At 34.0% G+C, this 18,060-nt stretch overlaps 2 protein-coding genes and 1 long non-coding RNA gene across 4 annotated transcripts; 1 reads left to right on the forward strand and 2 right to left on the reverse strand.

Moving 5' to 3' along the window:
- Window positions 1–405: 405 nt before the first annotated feature.
- LOC132036234 (probable calcium-binding protein CML41) lies at window positions 406–3,176 on the forward strand. The gene is made up of 2 exons (XM_059426514.1): window positions 406–714; window positions 2,767–3,176. Exons 1-2 carry the CDS (start codon window positions 504–506, stop codon window positions 3,138–3,140), a joined length of 585 nt encoding a protein of 194 aa, XP_059282497.1. The 5' UTR covers window positions 406–503; the 3' UTR covers window positions 3,141–3,176.
- Window positions 3,177–3,606: 430 nt separating this feature from the next.
- Window positions 3,607–4,875, reverse strand: LOC132036235 (uncharacterized). Its single transcript, XR_009409540.1, has 2 exons — window positions 4,771–4,875; window positions 3,607–4,235 (listed from the first exon to the last, which is right to left on the reverse strand). It is a non-coding gene; the product is annotated as an uncharacterized LOC132036235 (long non-coding RNA).
- Window positions 4,876–11,624: 6,749 nt separating this feature from the next.
- Window positions 11,625–17,633, reverse strand: LOC132036798 (probable arabinosyltransferase ARAD1). Of its 2 annotated transcripts, none has more exons than XM_059427187.1 (4): window positions 16,969–17,633; window positions 13,998–14,108; window positions 13,646–13,741; window positions 11,625–13,113 (listed from the first exon to the last, which is right to left on the reverse strand). In XM_059427187.1, the coding sequence occupies exons 1-4, from the start codon at window positions 17,467–17,469 to the stop codon at window positions 12,697–12,699; spliced, it is 1,125 nt and encodes a 374-aa protein (XP_059283170.1). In that variant the 5' UTR covers window positions 17,470–17,633; the 3' UTR covers window positions 11,625–12,696. The 2 variants fall into 2 exon arrangements, with proteins under 2 accessions (XP_059283170.1, XP_059283169.1); XM_059427186.1 differs by having other exon boundaries at window positions 11,684–13,113; window positions 13,812–14,108.
- Between the last annotated feature and the right edge of the window lie 427 nt (window positions 17,634–18,060).

Below are 18,060 nucleotides of genomic sequence, written 5' to 3' on the forward strand. Positions count from 1 at the left end.
AAAAAATAGTCCAAAACTTACATTACAAAAAATATCCTAAAATATACAAACATATATAGACATATACAAACATATACAGACACTTATACTAACATATACATACATATAAGAAGGCAGAGAGAGAGAGAGAGAGAGAGAGAGAGAGAGAAGTTTGGATCATTTTTTATAAGAATTAAAAAATGGGTCAATTTTGGTAGCATTGTTACCCCACTTAACATACAGTGTAATTTTCTCCATATTTTTTATTAGTAAATTATACTGTACAATAAAACAAACCGACCGCTAAACAATTTTGAAATCTGATTGGAACTTTCATAGTTAGTACATTGCACAAGTGACTTTTCAACTTGTAGTGGTGTAGTTCACATCTCAATACATTTTCTGGTCTATATAAATTGTCACAAATCACAACAAGCTAGGAAGCAGAAAACCAAATTATATACTTCTTGTTTGGCTTGAGAGTCCACATATTAATAATTAAAACTGTCAATATCCTTTTATTCATGGAATCTATTAGACTGCCAAAATCTTTTAGTTTCTCTTCACATAAAAACCTTAGGGTAATCTTACCACGGTTTAGATCAAAGTCCTCAAATTCAAGCCAAAGTTCTCCAAGAACTACTCCAAAATCATCACCAAATATATCACGACGAAATTCATCAAGAGAAGACGAGTTTAAAGAAGTGTTCCGCCATTTTGATACCGATAACGATGGTAATTTTTAATATAGTTTGCATATCTGCAATACACGTCTAATTTATTAAATTTAGATTTTGAATAGAACTGATATGTGATTGAAGTGAAATGTTTGTTCGTATATTCCTTTCTGGTTATGAAAAATGTGCAGTATACATGTGTAGGTTTTCTCGCATCATGAAGAGATTTGTATATATTTCTCCAATCAATATACGAGTAATATCTCTTTAAGTTTGGTTTCATGCCTCAAAACCTTTTCTTAGTTCTACTTTATTCTATTTGTTACGTTTCACTCTACAATATAGAAATTCCAAAGGAAATGGCTATGAAAAATTTGCCGTCGGTGGTGAAGTAAGGAATTTCCTTAATGGTGTTCAAATTTACACACACATATATGTGTGTACAAATAGTAATTTTTGATCTATATACCTGATTGGATTTTTTATACACACAATATAATTTTCTAACAAAGGATGTTCAACTTGTTAGGGACCCCTCCTGTACCTGCATTTGATTTTCTACGTTAGGTGAAAAAGGATAGGAGTAGTAGGAGTCCTTAGACGGAGATATTTTATTTCAGAAGTTTGAATTATGTGGAATATTTTAGAATAAGCTTATTTCTAGTAAAGAAAGTGAATTTCTTTTATTTGAGATGGTTTAATTTGACTTGCACGATAAAACAGAAATAAGAGTTTAGAAGGTACGCTCAGTTAAGTTAAGGCAACGAATATCAGTTCTGATTAGGTCCGAATTCGGCTCGTGACAGCCTCATTGTATATGTATGTTCCACACTTCTGCTATTTATACAAAACAACCGTGCACATATGATAATCTACAAGGAATTTGAATTAAACTGAGTAATCTAGTAAGGACTCCTACCATTCCTATTCTTTTTCACCTAACGTATGTAAATCAAAGGCAGGTAAAGGAGGGGGTACACATTAGTTATCCTTATCCCTAACCAGGGGCGGACCCACATGTAGTTTTCCGAGTGCTCGAGCACCCATTAACCCGGACGCGGACTATATGTTTTTATATAGAAATTTCTTCAAATTTGGATATACATACTAAGAGCCCGTTTGGCTTAGCTTAACAAAAGTGACTTATAAGTTGGTTTGACCAAAAAACAGCTTATAAGCCCAAAAAAATAAGTTGGGCCACCCCAATTTATTTTTTTTGACTTATTCTAAGCACTTTTTAAGCTTATAAGCTGCTTTGCCAAACACTTAAAAAATAAAAAAACAGCTTATAAGCTGATTTGACCACTTATAAGCCAATCCAAACAGGCTCTAGATAGCACCCATCAACCAAAAGCCAGGGTGGGTGCTTTGGTTGAGAGCTGGAGTTGAAGGGGCAGGGTTGGCGAAGGTCACGGTTCGAATCCAGGTGACACAAGTTTAAGATCTCCAGTTCTCTTTTTATTACTTAACTTTCCCTTCTTTTTCTCCCTACAGCTTGTTTAGAATTATATCTACTCTTCTTCTTCTTCTTCTTCCTCTTTTTTTTTTTTTTTTCTACTTTCTTTGTTCACTTTTTCGTTTAGTTTTTAACTTACTCCCTGCGGATAAAAAAAGAGTCCCCTTAGCCATTTGCACACCCTTTAACAAAATAATAACTCCTAAACAAAAATAGGTAATTTGACTAAACTAATCCTAATTAAATAGACATTGGGATTTGATCATATAAAACTTAATAGGGGCAAAGCTGGAAAAAAAGTTTAATTGTTTTTTTATTTGATAAGTGGACACTTTTTTTGACCCAAGAAAAAAAGGCTAAGTGGACACTTTTTCTGATCCGGAGAGAGTATTATTTTTATGTTTTTTTCATTAATTTTCTTTTAATTATTGTGTTCAAATAGTTTTGTTCTTATATTTTATGATCGGTAGATAACTTTACATTAACAGGAGGTCAGCACCCACGATCTTAAAATCCTGAATCCGTCACTGTCCCTAACATAACTGACCATCCTTGATTATATGTCGCCATGCCACTATGTGCAGCATATAAAAAAAAAAATTGCTGTAGTTTTTTTACTAATTCTAATTTATTTTATTGTTACATTTCTAACAGGTAAAATATCGGCTTTCGAGCTAAGAGCATATTTTGGATCAATAGGAGAACATATGTCACATGAATATGCTCAAGAAATTATAGACGAACTCGATACTGACGGTGACGGTTCTATAGATTTTGAAGATTTTAAGAAACTTTTGGTGCAAAAAGAAGGAAGTACTGAAGAGGATGAATCCTTAAAGTCAGCCTTTCAGATGTATGAACTTGAAAAAGGTTGTGGTCGGATTACACCTAAAAGTTTGCAAAGAGTTTTGAGTCGTTTAGGAGATCCAAAGTCTTATGATGAATGTGTCACCATGATTCAAGTCTATGACATTGATGGTAACGGGGAACTTGATTATCAAGAGTTTTGCCAAATGATGACGGCTTAATTAATTTAAGGCCGTATACATCGATTGCCCATTAAATTTGTGACCAAATATCATTTAGACATTCGAATTACGACATATTTCAAGAAACATCTGAATACATGATAACTTGTTTCGTTTAGACACTTCAAGCTCAAATTCTGGAAAAGCTTGTGCGGGTATTTTTAAGCTCCAATTATGTTGACAAGTTAACTACTTAAAATATGTCGCTTTCTTTAATTATGCGCATTAGCCTCATTAACTCGTAAAACCTGTGTGTGTTCCAATTGAGGATGGTGTGCATAATTATAGTAGGTGACATATTTTACGTGGTTAGCTTATCTACGTAATAGGTGCTTGATAACTCGCGCAAAAGATTTTCCAAAATTTGAAGACGAACTGTCAAATAGAACATTAATCATATTTGACGTGTTCAATTGAAACAAGCCGTAGTTCGAGTGTCTAGATATAATTTGATGGCAAATTAGAGGGGCTATAAATGTATTAAACCAAAAATAAATTTAAGCGAAAGTAAGAAAGAAAAAAAAAAAACATGATATTGAGTGGCTGAGACCAAACAGTAATGGAAATCTCAACTAGCCAAAGGTTAATTAATTTTCTCCTCTGCATGTCTGTAATTAATTGTTCTTTGTATAATTCATGTAGTCTTGTAACATATATTGTTTTTAATCCTCCAAAATATCATTTTCTGAACATCTATGGATGAATTAGAAGATTCCGTTATGTGTTTCTTGTTCTTGTTTGATGTACCAATGGAACATAAGAATTTCTTTTCTATTAACTAGCAGGGTAAGCCAGTGCGGTGCACAGGCCCAACATGATTTTCTTGTTTAGCTAAAGTATTCTAGTAAAGAAGTTGTGTACAAATACTATCTGTCATGTATTATAGCAAGTTAGCAACATACACATAAGTATATTCTATTTATCATGACTGTAGTTATAGTTACAAAAACTTGAGTGTTAAAAAATTAATCTAATCTTCTAACGCTGATACAAATCTGTTCTAAATCTATCTGAGATTATCTTCCGTTTGTAATCTCAAATACATGTGACGAAAGCATTTGAGGGTGAAAGTACTTCAACTACGGACAGAGTAACCTGCAATTATAAATTGTATTATTAGGTTACAATGTAGCTCTAAAACATCCAAGGCATGAAATTTAGTTTCCTGAAAAATGGGAAAGACGAAATATAAGCGTACCTAGCTCAAAAGAAAAAATAGATTAAAAGATGCAACAATGAAATTATTTAGTGGTCTTCCTGTTAGCTGCCTTTGTAAAGTTCTTCTAGGCAACCTGTGTTGTTTCCCATTTCTTAAAAGGAAATCCAAGTTCAAGCTTCAAGTCTAAAAAAAACTATCAGTTCTAAGAGGTTAAACTCTTCAGTTTTTTGGAACTTTATTAAAATCAGACTCAAACACAATAAAACTTCAAAGCATAATAATTCACAGTGAAGTACTCAAGCAAACTCTTTCAATTATACGTGCAGTTTATTCTTCTTCGCTACTGTTAAAAAAAAAAAAAAATTAGTATCAAGACTACTTCCTGAAAACATATCAAATACTAAAAAGTACAAAGAAGCAAATGAAATAATCATGAACATCTAAAAGATATGTATATAAGAGTGAACAAACCTCAAAAGCCTTTGTTTCTTTTATGGTCATTTTCGCATGTAAGCAGCCTCCAACTACAAGATAAAGTCCAGATGATTATTAAAATTGTGGCAAGCAATGGTAAAAAAAAAAAAAAAAAAAAAAAATATATATATATATATATTGTAAGTATATTAACTATCAAAATAAGTTTATATAACACAATCACAATTCAACCAAAAGCTTGATCCCAGCACCAAAAGCAATGCTATGCATGTAAAGCCTATATGACATCAAACTATCAAAGAGGGAGGAATCAGTTAATTGGAACCCTGTATAACATAAAAAGACATAGTCTTGACAACATAGTATCTTGTAACAAATTAAACTACCCTTAGATGTTAAGCCACACAAAGAAGAATCATGCACTACTGATGTTGGAAGCTCATGGGAAAAACTTTGAACATATTTAATAAGTGGAAAGACATATAAACGGTTTTCCTTATGATTACAACGTGATTTACCACTGTTAATAAGATAAAATTTGGGCAACTTTTCCAACCCAAGGCACATATTAAGAAGGATTTTCACTTTAATGTGAAAGTAGAGACCACATGTTCGTTCTCTTTGCCGCGTGCTGTCTCTGCAATTGTCTGTGATTACTCTACTCCCACTACGCGAAACTCTGTCAAATTGCACTGTCCAATTCTTGTCTCAATAAAATCTTCTCTTCCCCCACTAAAAAGAGATAGCGTTCTTTTGTAATTTTCCTTATTTTGTGGGCGTTAGAAGCAGATATTCTTAAAGTATTACTGCAAAAGTATTTGATTAAGAGTGTTAATAGCTATCCCATATGGGTACATGTAGTTTTCTCCTCGGTTTTAGATTTAGAAAAACTGCATGAAGTACCATATCCGTTCGACACAAGTAATCAATTGAAGGATCTATATAGCATAGTGGGGCTAATGGCTTAACTACTTTTATGATTTCTCTGATATGCTTTGGTGTAGGGATGAGAAAAGGGATTCTTCAAGGCCAATGAAGCTAACGAATGCACAGTTGATTTAGGGACATGAAGCTAATGAAAACACAGTTGGATTAGGGACACAAAACAACATAATTTATTTGCTTATACCACAACTCAGATATGCTGCCAAATGAGAGCTTTTATATTTACTTTAGTGCAAAATCATCAAGACTCCCCTATATCAACATGAACATCACTCTCACTTTAAGGACATACAAATCATAGTTTTAAAACAAATTCAACTTTCAGAGGATGGACCACTTTGTCGTGTATTCAATGTCCTGAAAGATGAAATGAGAGTATGAATATGCTATAAAGTAAATGAATCATGCGAATAGGATTGATAAAGTAAAATATTAATTTAATTAAATCATAATGAAGTTGTAATTGGCTATCAGGCTTTCAATTTTGTCCATGTCCATCCATAATCGAGGCACTTGCACCCGAATTGTTCAATGTTATTGAAGCACTTTCTTGTAAATAATTTCATTATCTCCCTTCTAAGCCTATGTTCTCAATTTATCTTCCTATACTCAATAGTTTCACTCAACTTTTAAAACTGATCGGCACATCAATGCCCAATAATAGAACTTAAAAGGTCAAGCTTTCTCCGATTCTTTCCAACAATCATATTCTCAGAGTGCAATGACTTTCATAGGAGATGACTTTACCTTTTCAAATTGACCCAATAAAATGAGAATAATGCAGATTTAGATATAGGTAACCTTTTCCTAATGGAAATTTTATCGAGCACTTTATGGCCTCACAGATAGTACAAGCATTTAGAAAGAGAAATGTAAGAAAATTCATAATAAGTCAGATATTGCATGCAAGAAAATCCCCAAACGTGATAAACAAAGAAAAAAGAAGAAAAGTATCAGAACACGAGAGGAAGCAATAGCATAAGAGAGCACGAGAGGAAGCACTTCTAGCTGCAGAGATGAGAAGCGAAGCAACCGCTGGGTAAAATGAAAGGGAAAGAAGAGCAACATTTGAAAGTACACGTGTTTTAAGAGATAATACATGTGTTATAGGATTATAGCCTTATAGGAGAACACCAAAATAATTAATCACCATTAAGGGAGGGCCCACGTTTAAAGTATCATCCACTTTACTTTCTGTACAACTAATTGTTGTTATGTTCGTACACCTCAAGTATCATTTCAATATAGTAGTATAGTAGTAAAGTAAAGTAAAGTAAAGTAATGAGACATTGAAAGCAAAAGTTGTTTGGCTGAAAGGTGATATATGTTGCGTAAATTACTACACTGTGTGGCAATAGTGAAGACCCACGTAAGCTTTGTCTTTAAATTTGTTAAACGTATGTACTGAAGATATAATTTAAGTTGAAAAAAAAAGGGTTGTACCTTACTACTATGAGGCAATCAGTCAATTCAACGCTTTGTTCTTCTTTCTCTGCACATAGTTGTTGACGCTGAGTATTTTATGTACTACGATGATGGATATCATCATGTCGTCATAGCAACTGTGGTGAGTCCGGAACTTTTTTAACCCAAAAAATAATGTTTGGAACCAAACTAACCCTTTAAAAAAAAAAAAAAAAAAAAACCAAACTAGGCTTCACACACAAAATCTGTGCGTGAAAGGCGTAACAAAAACTCACTAGAAACCTCCCATTTCCAGCATACTCTTCTCTTTCATTTCCTCCATTTTCACCGGTTAAACACACTTTTGCACTCCCAAAAACATGTTTCAAAGTTTTGAAACTTGAAAGTTTCATATACAACCCGATATTTGTGAATGCGGTTATTACTGCAAACTAAAAACATCAAACACCTAAGATAATCCGGATCGCTGTTTTTGGCGTTGTAAAGTGTCCGAAGTAAGTGTTTTTACATTTTTTAGTGTTTTTTTTTTTCACGTTATCCACATATTTTACTTTAAAAAACTGATTTTCTTGTAATGTTTATAGGATATGGGCGGTTGCAAACACTTTCGGTAGGAAGATAGCATTCACATGGATAAAACGGTGGCGGCGAAGTTTAAAAATTCACTTTTTGATAGAGATACCGCGACTTCACGTATCTCTAGAGATACTGCTAAGTTGGACTCGTAATTTAAGCTTGTGGAAGTTGAAGAAAAAATTAAACTTTTGGAGGTCTTGCTCACCGGTTTCGAAAAAACACGAATTTTGCTCAAGGCTAACCTTAGAAATGCTCAACACGAGAAAATGGCTTTGAAAGAAAGACTTAAATTGTGGAAGATTATTTGTGCTACATTGTTGTTGTTTATTAATAATATGTATTTTGTTTATTAAGTTTAATATTTCTATGGATTATATTTTTTACTAGTTGTACTTTTTCCCCTATAATATAATCCGCACCCTTTATGTACTAATTTATTTGTGTTTCTTTGTTAAATTGTCAATTAATAGTAGACTTTAACAATAAAAGCAAATTAAAAACATGCCAAACAAATTCAAATTGATGACTTCATCATAAAATAAAAGTACAAATTAACAACCTTAGTCCGAAACTTAAATGACCCATAATCTAAGACAGTGAGCCTCAATAAATCCTAATCGTCATCAGAATAGAAGTCCTCAATATAATCCTCAAAACGATATTGGCGGTCTCTTAACATACATCTTTTTTCAGGAGATGTTAATTCTCTACCGGTTGATGATGCTTGTTCTTCGGCCAACTTTAGCACGTAAAATCTACAACATCTTACCAGCATTCTGTTGTTTTCTTTTCTAATCCTTTGTATGGCAAACTCGTAAGTTTCTGGACCTACTGGAGGCATGGTTATTGAGTATCTTGTTGGGATTGGAGCGTTGAGATTTTTCAAGTCACGAACAAGACGTTCTGATTCGGCAAGCCGATGTGACCATTCTCGGCGTAACCCGCAATAATATTCTCACGGATTTGAATATTTCACACATGTAAAATCATCATTACGCTCTAAGTTAAGGTGAGGATTCAATTCGTCTAGCTTGAAATCACTGTTATCACTCGAAAAACTGCTATGGTTTGAACTCTCATCATCACTGCTATTTGGTTCTTTTGGAAGGAGTAAAGACCAAGGTGCGTTTCTACTACTCGGCATTGAATACGCTATAGTCTAATAACAAAAGAAAGGGCTACTTATATAGTTGCAAACCCCCAAGTACCCTTTGTTGGGGGGGGGGGGGGGGGGGGGGGAGGGTCTTTATGACCCTACCTACTTACTTTATTATAAAAAAAATATTAATCTTCATCGGACATTTCATAGTCTGAATCCCACTTGGATCTAAATCTTGTGTTAGATTGTACACCATATTGATTGTACACCGTATTCTACCCTATGGTAACGTATTTGCATCCGATTGTTCTCTTTACGAAAATTATTAAGAGCAAAATTAAACTCTTGTGGAGTTCCACGGGGCATTGACATAGCACGTTTTTTTGGGCGTTTAAGCCCTACTGAAGCTAACTTTTGCTCCAGTGCTTCAGCCTTCCTAGCAAGCCAATTCCACTCCTCTCTCATTGTTTTATTGTATTCTCGACTGAATCTTTTGTTAGGGTTATTTGAGTAACAAAAATCATCATCATCTAGTTCCCATGTTCTACCAATTGCTTCAAATATGTTTGCTGGGTTAAAACAAGTAATAGAATCAAGATTACCAAATTGGGTGTAGAATGTCATGATAACTCGTTTTAAAGTGAATACTAGCTGTTTGTCAATCATGTTATATATAGTACTGCATTTTTTGACCATTTTATTTGAATTTAATTCATATTGCGCAACATTTCAATGCACAATATAACATGATTTGACAACACATCATGGTTGAAAATTACAGCTTTTTTTATCACACATAAAGGACCGATTTGACAACACATTATGCATGCCAATTTCAGCTTTTTTATGACACCCATGCTTGATTTGACAATACATCATGCATGCCAATTTTAGTTTTTTTATGACACATAAAGGACCGATTTGACAATACAATGCTGCATTATTTGACCGTTTTATTAGACATTAATTCATATTGCGCAACATTTCAATGCGCAATACAAGTGTATTTTATTTCCATTGACTACACGTCATGCATGTCAATTTCAGCTTTTTTATCATACATTTTTTATCGTTTTATTTGAATTTAATTCATATTGCGCAACATTTCAATGCGCAATATAACATGATTTGACAACACATCATGGTTGAAAATTACAGCTTTTTTATCACACATAAAGGACCGATTTGACAGCATATCATGCATGCCAATTTTAGCTTTTTTATGAAACTCATGCTTGATTTGACAATACATCATGCATGCCAATTTCATCTTTTTTATGACACATAAAAGACCGATTTGACAATACAATGCTAGAAGAGTGTCTAGAACTTGATTTTTTTTTTTTAAAGTCTATTGTAATTTAATGATGTATTTCATTGCTAATGAAATGAGATATTTTTCAATTATTATGAACCTCTGGTATTGGATGAATTATTTTTAAATATTATATTTATTTTTGCACATTCAAAAGGTGCGGATTACACAATACAATAACAAAATAAAAAAGACATAAAAGAAAAAAAACCTAATACAAAGCAGAGTAATTTTTTCTTTTCTATCTTTCTTGAACCAAAAAAGTACTTTCATAGCTTTGGGAGTAAAATAAAAGAGATTAATCAAAACTCTATAAAATATGACACTTAAACCTAAATATAACAAGTTTTTAAACTTACTTCGGAGTACTTTACAACCCGTAAAACGACGATCCAAATGTATATGTATATTTGATGTAATGAGCCGATATTATTGTATGCTAAAAAAAATATTAAGTTCTATATAAAATATTTATATTCCGACGTTTTGAATCGTGACTAATCTTCGGTCAAAGTATGAAAAAAAAACTTAAAGATAACAAGTTTTCAAACTTACTTCGAGGCACTTTACAACCCCTAAAACGACGATCTAAACATATATGTATACTTGATGTAATGAGTCGACATTGTTTTATGCTAAAAAAAATTAAGTTCTATATAAAATATTTATATTCCGGTGTTTTGAAACGTGACTAATTCGGTCAAAGTACGGAAAAAAGCTTAATTTTGAGTTTGATTTCCAAAGAATAAAGGTTGGGGTCGGGCGAAAGAGGATTTCATGCACAGAATCTGTGCGTGAAGCTTAGTTTGGTTCTTTTTTTTTTTAAGGGTTAGTTTGGTTCCAAAATTATTTTTTGGGTTAAAAATGTTTCGGACTCCATCTGTGGCACATGAAGTAAGTGGAAGTTGGTTGATCAATGTCGTGATCTATTTTTGTCACAATTCAATTCTTCGTTTTGAGTACTTATGACCCACTTAATGTTTACAAACTTTGTACAAGTTATGTGTACCATTTGGAACTTGTTGGGGTGGTTTGGATTGAGACCTGAGGAGCTCGAATGAATTTTGGATAACGATCACCAGTAACAATTGCTAAGAGGGCAAATCTCAAGTGCAGCGCGATCGCGATGAGTGGTCAGCCATTGATGTCCGATCGTGTCCCAACCGCCGCGATCACCAAAGCAAAGTACCACAACCTAGTTGTTCAACGTGATCGCACAAGGCTTGCCAGTTGCCACTATCACAGTAAAGGCCATGTATTTAATCTTCAAATTTTTTTCGGAAATCAACCATTATTTTTCAAGTTTTTGGGAGTTTTAAGCTATGAGATTACAACATTTCTACGAGGAATCATAATTAAAATTTAAGGTAACGATTCTAAATTTTCCTTGGCAATGGAATGATATGGCCCAGTCATTCCTTATTTTCTTTTCCTATTTTATTGGTTAAAAAGAAAGATGGTAGTTTGAGGTTTTGCAAAGATTACAAGCATCTGAATAACATGCTGCGAAGGATAAATTTCTCATTCCTCTTGTAGACGATTTAATGGATGAAATAAATTACTCATACATTTATTCTAAAAAATAATTTAAGGGTTGGGTATCATCAAATTAGAATGGGAGGAGACATTCCCAAGATAGCATTTAGAACGCATTTAGGGCATTATGAATTAAGGTCATGTCTTACTTCTTGACTAATGCCCCTGCCACATTTCAAGTTTTAATGAATCATGTGTTCAGACCCTACTTGAGGAAATTTGTGTTAGTATTATTTGATAATATTTTGATGTACAGTGCATTACTCAAGGAACATATTCTGCATCTCAGAAAGGTGCTTGAAATTCTGAAAAGAGAGCAGCTCTTTTCTAAGCTATCCAAATGTTCTTTTGGCCAATTTAAAGTGGAACTACAAATCCATCCAAAATTGAAGCCACAACCAACTAACCAATTCCTAAGTCAATGTAACCATGTAGGGGATTCTTAAGATTAACTGTATATTACAGGAGGTTGATTAGGTCCTATGAAATCATTAGCGAACCCTTAACTAATCTGTTAAGGCTCTTCCTCCATCTAAATAAAGAAGCTGAAACAGCCTTTCAAATTCTTAAGGATGCACTGGTTACTGCACCAATCTTAGCATTGGCTGACGTCACGGAAATCTTTATAGTTAAAACTTAAAACTGATGCTTGCTCTAAACTCTAAAGGTATGGGGGTTGGTTTAATGAAGGAAGGTAGATCAACTCTGTTTTTCAACTAGCACATATATTAAAGAAGAAATGATAGTTGAGTCATAGCTGCTGCAGCAAAGCAAGAAACCTTCATTCTCCAGAAAAATAAATCGCTGAGGGGTTCCACTGACTAATAGTATGTGTTCCAACTATTCTATTGCCGCACTTGTAACCTATGTAGCTCGGACTCTCCAAAAATGACACCGGGTGCGTGTCGGATCCTCCAAAAGTAGTGCATTTTTGGAGGATCCGACACATACAACAGCTTGTAAACAAGTTTGCTCAGTTCGGGGTGCCCCTAGGGGGGACCGGGGGGGGGGGGTGGGGGTAAATTCTGCCTATGAAAGCATACAAATGTATAGACTATACCATCAGCTATCTCCACCAATCGGGCACTTTAAGCCTCCTGTTTCTATGTACAGCAAGTTTTACAGCAGGAAGCTTGTGCTTCACTTGCCTCCATATCATGTTTACAGCATCACCGTTCTTCGGAGGGTACTGATACTCAAAATGATGTGTAATGTTCTTGAGATATCTCCACATTTCAACCCATTTTGGTTTAGAAATGCTCCTGAGCTGATCAAGTATGTAGCCTTCTTTCTTTGCCTCCTCGCGTGAGAAGAAGATAGAGAACTTCTTGTAGTCTATTTCGTCCTCATAAGGTAGCTCAATTTTGTCACTCACAATTACAGGGACACAATGACTAACTATAGCATCAAAAAGGCGGCAAGATGATGGGGTATCCCCTGCTGGATCTAGACAGAACTTTGATGAACGCATCCCCTTGGTGGACTGACATATAAAAGGAAAAACAACTGTAAATAAACCATCACAATAAAGCCAAAATAACACAATAGGAGAAGGAAAAGGAGAAGCGAATGGGAGGAAAAAGGCAATTTCAAAATAGACAATGAGCCCGTTTGGATTGGCTAATAAGTTGCTTATAAGCTGTTTTCAGCTTTTTTGAGTGTTTGCCTGGCCAGCTTAAAGTCATTTTGTGCTTAAAATAAGCTTAAAAAAATAATTGGACCCGCTTGACTTAGCTTATCTAAAACAGCTTATAAGCTGCTTAAAATAAGCCCATCCAAACAGGCTCTATATTCCTTGAAGTAAATGGAACTAGTTACAGGTTAAGGACTATTCACTGAATCTCAACTGTTAAACAAGCGCAAATATTGACAAAAAAGAGGAAAAATGAAGGTCGATAATATAAGTCCTACTGTTATTAAGCCATTATTCAATCTTTTATATATATATATATATATATATATATATATATATATATATATATATATATAAGAGGTGGTACAACAGAATTACTTACTGCATTTACACCTTCCTCTGAGTATTCCTTTACTTCAAAAACAACATCCTTTTGGCCGCTTAATATTTTTTCCAGTCGCTTACGGTCTTTCCCTTCCTGCAATACGAATAAGAGTTGGAAACTATTTTTGTCAAAAACAAAATGTAACTTATTTATTCAAGCATACAGCTTTTCTATCTGTCCTCCCCCGGAAGAAAAGAAGCGTTGTGCGAGAATCGTATGGGTCGGAGAGGTCATCAGCTTCAAAAGTTCCAACCACATGTCCATATGGGACCACAACATCTTTCCTCAAATTAGACACAGCTGGAGAAGGGCGACCAAAATCTGCTACAACGAATATAGCAGCATTTACCTTCTCCCTATAACGTTTGAAAGCATTTGGATGTTGCATTGGTATCACATGATCTCGACCAGCAGACCTCTTCCAATATTTAGATTTTTGTAAGAAGTCAACAATTTCAGCCTGGAAGAAGAAGCTAAGTCAACACAGATAAATAAAATGCAGAAAGGAGGATGGTTATTACCATCCACATAGTAATACTGGAAGCAAAATGTAAAACATATCCTATGTGATTTATCAATCAACATGGCACGCAGCAAAATAATGGCATTTTCTAAAGGTGATGAGAAAATCAACCAAAGACTGTATTGTTTATGCTACATTAAGAATTTAAATTAGGTACCAAAAAGAAAGTTACTTTGTTCTTTCTTGGACTAAACATTGGTGGTAGGTCCCTTTTCAAATTTTCACAACTTAGGTTATATTTCTTTTATTGCTTTCGTCTTGTCATAACTAGAAGGTAAAGAGATCTTTGCCCAGAATCCATATACAGTAGAGTATTCTATAAACCAACACATGTATAGATAGATAAGTAGATAACACAAGAGTGTTGTTTAGCAATAATATTCTCCAATGTGAATACATCATCATACATAAATGGCTGAAATTTGTGAAATTTACAAGAAAAGGTAGAATGCCTTTGCTGTATACAACCTAAATAATTGTACAGCATTCTTCTTACTGGAAAAAAAAAAAAAACCTGTTCGACGTGTTTATCATTACGGATAAAGCAGCAACTTCTCTACCCTCTCCAAGCTGCTGGATTGCCCTATAAACTTTAGTGGTTAATTGATGTGTTTAACATTTCTATCAACGACATTTAGCAATACAACTCCTCCTACAGAGCAAGTCAAACTGCTATTTACCTCATTGGTTAATTGAAAGGAAGCTCATTGAAATCGCTCTAATACTCCCTCCTTCCTAGATAAAGTTGACCTACTTCCCTTAATTGAAAGGTTTTCCCTGATTATTCAAACTAATACTGTTAAATATTATCTAAGCCTTAAATAGAAATCTTTTTATCTAACATCTATACCTTTTCTATTTTTCCTTCTCTAAGGACTCAAACTAATACAATTAAAGCTACTTTATATCCTGTTAGCAGTGACAAGTTACCTGTTCATCTAATCACTCTTCCTTTTTATATTTTAAACCATTCTTTAACCACTTCTCATAATTCTAATATGAAATCAAATTCAAACTTCCTTCTCATAATAGCCGAGCAAGTATCCATTATTATGGGTCAGGAGTTCGAGATTAGCATAACATGCCTAGTAGATGATGCTCTCACCAGTCATAAGCATGTAGTTTATGAATCAGAAGCCAACTAGACAGCCTAAACAGAAATTTCACAACTCCTTATCCCAATTTCACAGGGCTTTTCATGGACAAATTAACACAGACAAAGTAATTTTAAGAACCTTGGCTCATAACAGCTATTGATTTCCACAATTACACTCACTAAGCCGTTAAATAACGTTCTTATCAAGTCTTGAGATCTCTTTTCTATACATATCAGGAACTGCCCTGTACAAATAAATGGCCCAAGGAGGAAAATTGAAGGTAAAAGAGATAAGAAAATTATCTTTCCTGTCATTTAACAGGACATATTTGGGATACTATATATTTTGGCTCCCATGCCTAGTTTCTTCTTTTTATTTTTGATCAAGTATGCCTAGTCTCTTCTTATTGAGCAGCTCAGCGAAAAGAAAAAGAAATGAGTGAGGTGATAGCTGAACAGATTCCGAATAAAAGAACAAGTCAGGCATAAACAAGCTATCCTTTTTCTATAACAAAACTAAACTATATAGAACAATAAGAAGCTACAAAGCCTAAACCATACAGAACGATAAGAAGCTCCTAACTGTAACCAAAGGAAATCTGAATTATTAATACAGTATCGAAAGTTTAGCACATTCATAAAATGCTACTTAAATACCAAACGTTTTGTTGATGAAAAGCAATTTTGCACAACATCCAGGATGTGTTAGAGCTAAAATTGAACAAGCAATTCAACACAACTAAATAAAATAAATAGCCCGAATAACTAAGCATTTCTTATAACTAAATGCTGCTATTTAGCACTACACTTCGTTTGATTAGAATGGACATAAATGAAAAAGGAAAAGGAAGAAAAGGATTTTTTTTTTTTTTTTTAAAACCAAAGTGAATAGTAGTACAATCTTCTGCACTCATCCCTTTCCCATTTTCTTCCAGCAGAACATAACATTAGGGATCGTTTGGTAGGAGGTGTTAGAGCAAATGATACTAGTATTAGCTTTGGTATTATTTAATCCCTTGTTTGGTAGAGTTTTCAACCTATGCATAACTAATACTATTAGGGCTCGTTTGGTACGAGGGATAAGGGATAATTAACCCCGGGATTAAATTTTGGATGAATTTATCCCACGTTTGGTTGGGATGAAATGCCGGGATAACTAATTTCCGGATTAGTTATCTAGGGATTGTAGTGTTATTTTTATCCCACATTGAGGGTGGAATAACAATCTCGGGATAACTTGTTTCCCAAACAAGCAAGCCCTTAGTTATACACCCTATTCAGTACTATTCTTATACATAGTAAATCATGGCAGTAACAATACCAATACTATTCTTATTCTAATACATGTTATTCAGTACTACTTAAAAATTATGCAATGCATGTTATTTAATACAACAAAGCAAACAGTCAATAAAAAATTAAAAAATGATGTCAGCATAATTAATCCCAATATTACTAGCACACCCTATCCAGTACTCCCTCTTACTAGCACACCCTATCCAATACTCCATCTGTCTCAATTTACGTGATACTATTTGACTTGACACAAAGGTTGAGGACTTTTGAAATTTATGGTCCAAAACAAGACTAAAAGAAAGTGTGTAACATAAATTAGAACACCTCATTCAAGTACTATTCTTATACACCCTACCAAACGACCCTAAGGATATTTAGAAAAAAAAAGTAAGATAGATAGATCACCTGCAATTGATCATCAACTTTGGACTCGGAATAATTCCCATGATGATTATACGTATCATAACTCAACGAACTAAAAAACGGCACAAAAAACACATCCCCCAAATCCGGATTCATAACCCTAACCGCTTCACCATACGTCGTCCCATTATACAACAACAACGAAGCCAGCATCCAATACTCCACCGTATGTTGTCTCCTTAACCCGACATAATTCGGGTACTCCGGTAATGTCTCGCGGGTCACCGGTGGACCATTCAAACCCGACCCGTTTAGCATTCCCACATTGTATTTTGTACCCAAATCGTACATGTAGACATTGAGTGGAGGGGATTGAGTGGTGCAGGGTGTATGGTTAGTTGGTGGGGACGAGAAGAGTAGGAATTTTGATCTGTAATCAATGGTTTTACCACTGTAGAAAAGTAATAGAGATGCGAAGATGAATAAAGTGAATATTGTGAAGCATGACACTAGACACTTATTACTAGTCATGTTTTCTTTCATTTTTGTGTGTCTTGGTTTTGATATTTGGAAATGGTTGTTGAATGTGTGAAATGGGGTTGTATAGCTGAATGAGCATGGAAACGAATGAGATGATGATTTTGATTATTGAGAAATGTGAAAGGGGAATAGATTATGATGTTTGGATCGTGTGAATTTGAGAATGAGATTGTCATGGATAGCTTGTTTCTTTTTTCATTCTTATGAGTTATGACTTACCATTGGGTTTGTGTCGGACTGTCGGTTCCTAATTTTGATAGACTTTTAAATACTCCCCTCTCTCAATTTATTTCCTAATCAACTTTCAACTATATTTAGAAATTACTACTAATTTTTTTATTTTCTCATTAATAGTTTTTTTTTTAAATTTATTTAACTATGTAGTGTTATATTCAATTCCGTCCCTCCTAACCCCAATTTGATTTCTTGTTCTTATTATTATTATTATTAATTATAATATTAATATATCTAGGTAATTTAGCCGCGTTTCGTGAGGTCATGAATGGCCTCATTAAACTTAAGAATAATTCAATCCCAATATCTGAATATTAAAAATAACAAAAAGGTAATTTTTTTTATAAAAATTAGAACATC

This window comes from Lycium ferocissimum, chromosome 11 (genome assembly GCF_029784015.1).
Source record: "Lycium ferocissimum isolate CSIRO_LF1 chromosome 11, AGI_CSIRO_Lferr_CH_V1, whole genome shotgun sequence".
NCBI classification, from domain to species: Eukaryota; Viridiplantae; Streptophyta; class Magnoliopsida; order Solanales; family Solanaceae; genus Lycium; species Lycium ferocissimum.